Source organism: Anneissia japonica, unplaced genomic scaffold, assembly GCF_011630105.1.
Source record: "Anneissia japonica isolate Jap-2015-1 unplaced genomic scaffold, ASM1163010v1 scaffold997_len2565447_cov190, whole genome shotgun sequence".
Classification (NCBI taxonomy): Eukaryota; Metazoa; Echinodermata; class Crinoidea; order Comatulida; family Comatulidae; genus Anneissia; species Anneissia japonica.
In genome coordinates this window covers 1,680,215-1,690,404 of record NW_022696369.1, presented here as the reverse complement: position 1 = coordinate 1,690,404, position 10,190 = coordinate 1,680,215, and the positions used below count along the sequence as shown (strand labels likewise).

General features: G+C 33.9%; 1 protein-coding gene across 3 annotated transcripts in view; it reads left to right on the top strand.

The window, feature by feature from the left end:
* Window positions 1-250: 250 nt before the first annotated feature.
* LOC117102004 (SAC3 domain-containing protein 1-like) overlaps window positions 251-10,190 on the top strand; it is a 14,742-nt gene continuing 4,802 nt past the window's right edge. Inside the window, exons 1-6 of one of the 3 annotated variants that reach the window (XM_033242207.1) lie at window positions 1,866-1,952; window positions 2,537-2,599; window positions 3,692-3,820; window positions 4,196-4,357; window positions 7,207-7,361; window positions 8,065-8,113. In XM_033242207.1, coding sequence (XP_033098098.1) covers window positions 1,897-1,952; window positions 2,537-2,599; window positions 3,692-3,820; window positions 4,196-4,357; window positions 7,207-7,361; window positions 8,065-8,113 — 614 coding nt within the window. In that variant the 5' untranslated portion in view covers window positions 1,866-1,896. Of the gene's footprint in view, window positions 285-1,865; window positions 1,953-2,536; window positions 2,600-3,691; window positions 3,821-4,195; window positions 4,358-7,206; window positions 7,362-8,064; window positions 8,114-10,190 lie in introns of those variants that run through there. The other 2 variants (XM_033242208.1, XM_033242209.1) reach the window with 2 other exon arrangements.

Genomic DNA, 10,190 nt, shown 5'->3' with positions numbered 1-10,190 from the left:
GGCCTATCCATGGAATTTTACAAAGTTTTCTGGAATGAATTAAGCAAATTACTTGTAAACAGTCTCGATGAGGCAAATGACTATGGTGAGCTATCACAAACCCAATCAAAGGAGGTCATTGTCCAAATTTTTAAGGGTAAAGGGGACAGCAGAGATTGTAAAAACTGGCTATTTGACTTGTCTCTTATACACATCTAGATGTGTATAAGAGACAGTTCTAGAAGAGAAACTCAACATAGACTACATCCATTTGAGATGGTTAAAGGAACAGAAAATACTAAAAGGTTAGTGAACAGGGTAAGCTTACTGTAATAGGTTTTAAATGATACTGACGGCAAAACTATTTTTATTCAGTGGTGACACCAGTTTTATTGGGGGGCAGGGCAGAGAAGGAAAAAACTTGAGGCGAGGCATCATTCAGTTTGAGCAGATGCCAGTTCGAGCGGATGCATTTAGTGTGAACTATAAGAAGGGCGAATCTATCGTCGCCCTATTCTTGTATTTGTTTTAAATGCAAAAAATGCTATGTGCACTAAGTGTTATAATTGTATTTGTAGATTTAGGCCTATATTGGTAAATGGGAGTAACTGTAATGGTAATTGTTATTCACCATAGAAATTTAAATTATTTTGCGTATTTAGGCGTCAGAAGGTGCAAAAGTCAGTGATGTAGTAGTGTGACACGGGCGAATCCCATTTTTCCACTAAATTTTAAAAATGTCAATGCATAATAATGTTATGTGCTACTCATCTATTCTGAAACTGTTGTGCCCCCCACCCAGCCGTTTGAAAAATTCTGGATCCGCCAGCTCCTGTGACAAAATTATTAACAGCACAGTATAGACACTGTCTCTTATACACATCTAGATGTGTATAAGAGACAGATGTTATAATCGTCAATCACCCCTTCAACGACTTGGTCGATTGCAACTTCGGTTCCCGTCAGAGGCACTTTCATTAACCTGAAGGCTATTCCTAATAACATCATGCTATTTTATTTTATTTATATATTTCTTTATATATATTATTAACTGATATGTTTATAAATGAATATATAGGCCTACATGTTTAGATTAACAAATATTGTATAAGCCTCTATTACTGATTTGTTTATATACATATAACTTAAGTACTTATATTAATTTTCGTCTCATCTTGTGATTTTCATTCAAAACTTGAACCTTTTCAAATTCAATTAAATTTATTCAAAATAAACCCGCACCAAGGGGAGGAGAAGTACAAACATTACATTAAATAATATTAAAAGTTCACAAATAAAATTTGAAAACAAAATGAAGTAAAAACTAACATGCATCCAGAATGAAGCATGGTAAATTAAAAAGGTTATTGTTAAATTAATAATTGTATTAATTTTATTATTAATATTAAATAGACTCAAAAGTTGAGCCATATGTAATACTTAATCATTCGTTATTTATTGTATTTTCGTCTTATCTTGTTCGCTCATTTCAAAAATGTTGTTCTTACAATACAGTAGAGTGAAATCAAATCAACCATTTTACAGGCGTCGGTAATTAGCCAGCGGCTGCTTTTATAATACAACCAGAATTTATAAGAAAACTACCGGTATATGTTCTGATACTGACAAATATCAAATATGTTATAGGCCTAGGCCTACAGTACACATTATCTTCAAGCAAGGACTTCAAAACTGTTATACAAGATGTTGAAGTATGACTAGTCTACCAATCCAGACTAGGCGAGAGTTAAGTACGTACGTACACACACAGTACACTACACTAACAGTATTCTTGGGCGCAAACGAAAAGGCTAACCTCTAGGCTGCTGTTTAGCGGTTGGTTACGACGTTTTTACAGCCAACAGTGTACAGAACGATGTCTAGGCCTAAGTAAGAAAAAAAGAATAAAAATTGATCATGGCGGTTGTGCAAGGACAGTGTATGTTTATGTGTCCAGAGAGTGAACGAAATTTGTGAGTTTTGGAAAGTATTTGATCTGACAATAACATTCGTAGGCTAGCAGGCCAGGCCAAATGAGAAGGCAGGCTAACTTCTCATGGCCTAGGCCTAGAGGCCTATCTATAGGCTAGGCCTAGGCCCCTACCAGTGCCTAGGCCCGTAGGCCTAGTTAGGAAATGAGAAGTGTCTACTTACACAACCTAGGTCCTAGGCCAGATCTAGGTTAAGTAGGCCTAGATCTACTGTATTATTTATAGCAGCACTGAACTCATTTTCTTTGCTTGGCAAACTTTTAACAATGAACATACGCCTAGGCCTAGTTTAGGCTATTTACGAAGATTCATTGATTGTTTTGGCCCTCTATAGCCTAGGCCTACGTAAATTTTAATGGTAAGAGTAGGCTTAGGCCTAAAACTAAAAAATAGGCTTAGGCCTATAAAGCTAAAGATAGGCCTAGTATTAGTAGGGCCTAAAGGCGTTATATTGTTAAGCAATAAATCAATGAATCATCTGACAGAAGGAAAGTAGAGGAAGTGAGAGAATGGAAAGACCAAAAAGTAACCTTATTAAATAGGATTGTTTATTATTTACTTTCTAGAAGAGAAATTCAACATAGACTACATCCATTTGAGATGGTTAAAGGAACAGAAAATACTAAAAGGTTAGTGAACAGGGTAAGCTTACTGTAATAGGTTTTAAATGATACTGACGGCAAAACTATTTTTATTCAGTGGTGACACCAGTTTTATTGGGGGGCAGGGCAGAGAAGGAAAAAACTTGAGGCGAGGCATCATTCAGTTTGAGCAGATGCCAGTTCGAGCGGATGCATTTAGTGTGAACTATAAGAAGGGCGAATCTATCGTCGCCCTATTCTTGTATTTGTTTTAAATGCAAAAAATGCTATGTGCACTAAGTGTTATAATTGTATTTGTAGATTTAGGCCTATATTGGTAAATGGGAGTAACTGTAATGGTAATTGTTATTCACCATAGAAATTTAAATTATTTTGCGTATTTAGGCGTCAGAAGGTGCAAAAGTCAGTGATGTAGTAGTGTGACACGGGCGAATCCCATTTTTCCACTAAATTTTAAAAATGTCAATGCATAATAATGTTATGTGCTACTCATCTATTCTGAAACTGTTGTGCCCCCCACCCAGCCGTTTGAAAAATTCTGGATCCGCCAGCTCCTGTGACAAAATTATTAACAGCACAGTATAGACATCATACCAATTTTCTCCACTATTCACTGTTTAATACAGCCGAATGCAAATTGTTAGCTCAAAATAGGAAATTTTGAAGTAATTCGTACATACTGTAACTCGCACAGGTTGTTGGTAGCACAATTAGCATGTGCTCGAATAAATTTCGCTCGAATCCGCTCGAACTGGCATTTGCTAGAAGTGGCATCCGCTCGAATTGACTGGTTCCCATTGAATGAATAGTTCTTAGCCCTATTAGGGGGCGGCGTCCCCTTGTAACGGCTAGTTCCAGTGACGTGAAGATGATATTCAATAAAATTCAGTATTTAAATTTTGAGTGCCAGCAAGAGCAACAATTTTTTTCCAAAATATTCATAGTTATGTTTCACAAAATAAATAAATAAATATCTGTAATAATAAAATTATTATTCTTCGTTTAACCTCATGTTTTAACATCTTTTAAGTTAAATGTACAATAACATGATCAAAGGACATAACCAGAAGCTAACAGGTAAACTCACAAACACATACATTTTTATTTACTATGATGAAGACCTAAAGCTGACCCAGAGTCAACAGTTAAAGAATACAGCAGACCAGCAGCTGGAAAGAAAGCGTTAGTGCTCTCTGACCTTCGACCTCCTGAAGTTCTCTATATCACCTGGTCATATCTAGTTGAGAGGTAATTTGAGAATAATTTATTTTACAAGGCTAGAAAAACATTTTTTTCCATTAGAATTGAGCAATCGTGTAGTTTCTATATAATAAAAGTATACTAAGATATTAATAATTGACATTCTACTTTTTTTATGACCAGGATGAGGTAAAAGAACAAAAATAAATTTCCTTGGTAGTATGGGAGTGGTTTAGTAATAATACTGGGTCAGAGATAGAATGTTGCATTCTCATTTTGGTAATGTAGTTCTGTCAAAGCAGCTTTAAACAGCTGTAAATTTTGTTGTATATTCCGTTTTTTTTTTTAATGTTAAAATGAACACATTAATGAGTTGTATTATTTTCTTTTTCCTTTTCTACTTCATCATATTATTTTATCTAGCATTGCGAATAAGACAGATGTAGGCTATTTGACTGTATATAACTTTATCTTTGATCGTCTGCGAAGTATACGCCAAGATGCTGTAATCCAAAGAAGCGAGGGGCCTGAAATTGTGGCAATACTCGAGCAAGCTGTACGTTTTCTTCTTGCTAGTAGTTATAGGTAACCCTGATATTTTTTAGTTGGCTCAAATTTAAGTAATCTGTCTTTTAATGCCGAGCTCACTATCCTGTAACTTATTTTGCAGGGAGTAGCCTTTATTAGATTAATGTGTCCCTTACTTACTGGTACATTGTAAAATACCTGTCTATAATGTACATTCTACAGTCATGGGCCAATATATTACTTCAAAAGAACATTTCAATTTATGTATGATTTTATTGGTGTCTTGACTTGTGGAGAAGTTTAAGATATATTGTACTGAACTGCCACTTAAATTATTTAAAAAATTATAAAATTTGAATTGTGTATTATTTCAATATTTATCCTTAAGTTAAACATTGGGGAGAAATTGCCTTCCCAAATAACAAGGCTTTTTAACATATTGGCTGCCAGCAACGAGTATACTCGTCCCAGAGGGTGATGCTGAGGGCGCTAAGGATGACCATACTCGTCAAAATTGGGGTAACATCCAAACTTAATGGCTGGTAGTTCGGGGAAGATACACCTAGACGATAACATACACAAAAAGTACGTACAGTATGTATGTTTGTTTTGACGCCCTCCAAACATATACCAACCCATGTAAAAAGAGGACAAGAAAACTCGCACAGTGCCGGCAACGAGTTTACTCATCCCCTAATGTTTTCCCGCCAATTTTTTAGACATACCATTTTGATGATATATGACTAGATACAACTTCAAAAAAGTATGTTTGTACTTGTTTTGGAACACGGGAAGGAACCTAAAAAAAGGCCTGGCAGTCAACGTATTAAAGAAATATTCCTAGTCTTTTTAATGTGTACTCTTTAATATCCGCCAGCAAATTTTAAAAATTTGCATCAGAAAAAGTCATTAAAACCTTTTTAAATTATGTGCTTTTTTTGTAAATGAAAAAGGTTTTTAATTTTTTAGATTTTGTTTATCAGTCATACAAAGTTTGTTCAACATAATCTGTTGGCACACAATCAGTATTTTCTGTATAATTTCAACCATCCTATATCCACTATATACTGTGTAACTTCATGTTGGTTTGGGAGTAGTTGTATGCATGCCCGAGCAGGTAACAATATTTGGTTAGGCATAAACAACGAGAAGCAAACAAAGAATTAATGTCAGTGTGATGGAAAAAAAAACTTTATGGAAAAAATGCCCAATTCAGGAAACGCTACTTTGCACACAGTTACACTTGCACAAAGAAAGGAAGACATGACAAGTTCTGTTACATCAACATTAAACGTCAGCCGACCCTGGAAAATATTTTGGCGATACAGGCCTGTAAACAACCTAATAGATGAAAATATGCTTTGCCACTTACCATGCTACTTAAAACCGTCAGTTCCCAACAAACTCTAATTTTGCGAGAATTGAAATTAAGTAGGGATGCCAGTTGCCGAGACAGATTCCCGACAGAGTGACTATCAAAGAAGAACTCAACACATTTGTTAATAAAAAATAATCATATGTAACTTTCACTGAATATTTGTTAGGCAAAAATAATCATATTTAACTTTTACTGAATATATGGTTGTAAGATCGATATAGGCCTTAAGCACTCACATCACAAAATTGTTAGAGCTTCCGGGGGCTTTGCCTCCTGGACCCCTTTCAGAGGTTCTGGGACATCGCCTATAGTGCAAAAATTGTAAGGAGTTTAGTGTCCTAATATTGTGCTGAAGTACAATTAAAAAAGGAATGGAATTGGACATTGCCAAAAAAACCTCTGTGCGGCCAACAGGCGACTTCGGCCACAGCATCTCAGAATTTTACCTTAGGTCCATAAAGTATAACCAGTTGCTTGAAACTCAGAGATTTTCTTTGGCCTCTGACATCAAATCCAAAAATAATTTGGCCTTTCAAATAAATTAATTAAGAACCAGGGACGTAGACATTTACAACTTTCTTATTATGATATACCTACTCCTGGATGTTTGGCCATTCCAATAGGGGCCTTTATATATTGAGCCTTTTTATATTCTTATTTTATATTTAGACAGGTGTTCCTTGAGTACATAAAAAACATTTGCTTCCATACAATTTGTTTCCATTTGATCTTAGAGAGTCAAGTCCCGTTGAACAATTGAAGTTAACCATATTTGTATATGAAGTTGATCTGAATTGTTTATTCACTGAAATTTCCATATTCAAATATTAATTTAGTTTATTTTTAACCATTGAGTACGACTAAGGTGGGTTTGTATCTTGTCCTAAAGAGGCTGTTTGTGATGTAACCATGGCTCTGATGTTGACTATTCCCATGTTTTCAGTTTAAACTGCTTTCTGTTTGATTTAATTTTTGTAGTAGACTCAAAGTAGATTTTTCTTTTAGGCGAGACTTGTTTAATACTGTGTTTTGTGAACCTACCATCAACCAATTATTATGCGAATAGAAATAAAATTTAAAATAATAGTAATAAAATTAAAAATGTATTTATTTATTTTTATTTTTGGCCTTATGATGTACCCACTGCCAGAAAAGTTTTTAAAAAAATTAGTAATTCATTTATTAAGCCCTAGGTTGCCATGAAATCTGTTAAGAAACTGTATGGTTTTCTCACTATTAAATGAATATAGAACATTATCAATTTGATTTACTGAACTGGCATATATTAAAACCCTCAGATAGTGTGAAAACAAACAGAAATTCATTGACAATACCTTTAAAAAATCATCAATTTTGGAGTTCAACCTATATATTGATGTTGCAGCATCAGAGCCAAATATTGACAGGGTTTTAACATAATATTTTATTGGATCACTGCATGAAATATTTTTAATTTGGCATATTACAAATTTTAGACATTGGCTACTTATGAAGTACTGTAACAATAGTCATTTTTTTATTTGTAAAGGTTATGCAGAGAAGATATGATGAATTTTGATACCAAGATATGCTTTGACCATCTCAGTGAATGCTTGAACAGGCTGTTGGTATTCTACCACTTTTATCCTGACTTTGCTAAAAACCAGGTCGAATTCCAGTCTTTGCATATGCTGTGTAATCTTGGTGAGTTTAAGGATGTTACCTATGTTGGGTACACAATTGCTATTGTAAAAAGGCTTAGCAATACTTGACTTCCCCTTTATGTTGTAATAATACAATGTAATAATATTTTCATAAACCAGAATCTGTCCTTTTTGTTTGAATCTGGCAGATTCTAGATTTGTCATCAAAACTAAAAACCACTCTCAAACCGCATAAAATTTAAAGATTACTTTCACTTTGTATTGTAATAATACAGTTTAATTAAATTTTCATATACCAGAATCAGTCCTTTGTGTTTTACTCTGGCAGATTCCATATTTATATCTCCAAAACCACAAACATCCGTAAACAGATTCATGTATTTTCATCCAGTAATTGGCTAATTTCCATAAATGATGAAATAAACAACAACACACTTACAAAAAAAAATATTAAAATTTCTGTGCTGCAGCTATTCAAAGGAGGCACTTATTTCAGATTAATGGAGCATTGTTTTACTATCTTTTCCTATTAAAATAGTATGATATGTTGTACCTATCTGTCTTGTTACAATATTAAAATATTACAATATTAGTATAATTTAGTTTCAGATAAATGTCCTACAGAGTAAATTAGTAATGATAAAAATCACATTGTTTTTTTTTTCTTTTTCCAGCAAGTTGTAAAGCTTTTATATCTTTGTTTTCACCCTAAATTTATGTAACCATCACTTTTATGCTGGCAGGTTCATCTCAAGCTGTCTTGCATATTCTTGGTCTGCCTTTTCATTTAAGGTAAAAAAATCCAATCTTTCTGCTTACATTTTGAGCCAATAAAAATTTATAGTAAAATGTATACTAACAATTTTTTGATTCAACTGATCTGCCCTACTGCCGCTACTAAATAGGAGAATCATGAATCAATTTTGTTCTGTTTGAATTGAATTAATTAATATTAATATCCATTAACAAGACAGATTGTTGCACAGGACTATTTTTTAGAAAAATTTAGCAAATGTCCCATGTGAAGCTGAAGGCTGCATGGAACCTATGTAATGTCCATGTAACAAAAAAAAGTAGCCTGAAATTATCCCCCCCCCCCCCACTTCTTGAGTTAATTTGCATGAATTTGTGAGCTGAGCCTATTTTCCGTGTCAAGCCTGGCAGTATTAGTACTATAATGGCTTCATGGTGATTTATTTTAATCTGTGTCTCATTGGAAATTTGTAACTTACCTGATCCTTTACTTGAACAATTACACAATTAATGTTTAGAAACTTTTCCAAATTTCACTACAGTATATATCTCAAAGTTATCTAAAGCCACAACATAGAGGGGGCTATATAGATTTTTCTTATTCTGTATTCCATAATGCCTTAATTGAAAAATCACATTGGCATTCTAAACCAACCAGATACTCACTTATACTATACGCCTGGGTGGATAATTATGTAATTATCGTCCGATCTCTTTATGTTCTGTAGTAGGTAAGTTGCTTGAGAAAATTGTTAATAGGCAATTACTTAGTCATTTGCATGATCATAAGCTTATTTCCTCATTTCAACATGGATTTGTAAAGGGTAGATCTTGTACCACCTTGTTAGCCACTGCACACTACGAAATGGCAAAATTGCTAGATGAGCATAATCCTCCTCCCATCAATGTTATCTTTTTAGATTGGAGCAAAGCATTTGACAGGATTAATCACTCTATAATGTTTAAGAAAATGCACAATTATGGCCTCTGTGGTTCTGTATTTCGCTGGTTTTTGTCGTATCTAAGCAACAGGTCTCAACATGTAGTTTTTAGAGGCGAATCATCTTGGTCGTGTCCTGTTCTTTCAGACGTGCCCCGGGGACTGTCTTAGGTCCAACCTTATTTAATTTGTTTGTTCTTGACCTGCCAGAGGTTGTTTCTTCCCCTATATACCAATATGCTGATGACACTGTTATATATAGAAATATAAGAAACAACAATGATGTAATACTCCAGCAAGAAGTGGATGTTATGGAGCTTGATGAACAAAATGGAACTTAATTCGATTAAATGCAAAACAGTGAGAATCACCAGATCGAGTAGACTTGCTAACTCTGTGCATGCATATCAAATTGGACAAACTTACCTTACAAACGTAACCAGTTTTAAATATCTGGTGTAAATTTTACCTCAAATCTTGATTGGGGTTTGCATGTTTCAAAGACTAAATCCAAAGCATCTATGATACTTGGCTTTATTCTCAGACTAGTTTGTTACCGTGACCCATAACATTGTACAACGCTTTAGTCCGTCCAATAATTGAATATGGTGTACCTGCTTGGTCTGCCCACCAAAGCAGTAATATTACCTCTCTTGAAGCAATTTAACGCAGAATGACAAAGGCGTTACACACAACGTCTTGTTATCACATGCTTAACATTCTGTTGAAAACCGATTTGAATATATCTGCTTAGCTTTTGTTGCAAAATGTCTTTAAAATTTATACTTAATTCCTCGACAAGATTATATTCATTTTAATACTGGACACACAGTCCATCTTAAATTTTTACACACTTAATCACATACTAATTGTTTTAGATTTCACATTTTTAATAGTTTTCCTAGAGTTTGGGACAAACTTTCCATTGATGTCCGAGATGAACTTGTCTTTGGAATTGGTTCTTTTATGCTAAGCAATAATTCTATTTTAATATTTCATATTTTGCATCTTGGACCATTTTAACTTTAATGTTTTTGCTGAAATTCTTGTTTATCTATTTTTATTGTATCTGTTAATTGCAATGATATCAGTTTTTATATTTTAATAGTTTTATGAAATTTTATGAAGAATTGTTTACCTTGTTGCTTTAAATTTGTTGACATTTTAACATTGACT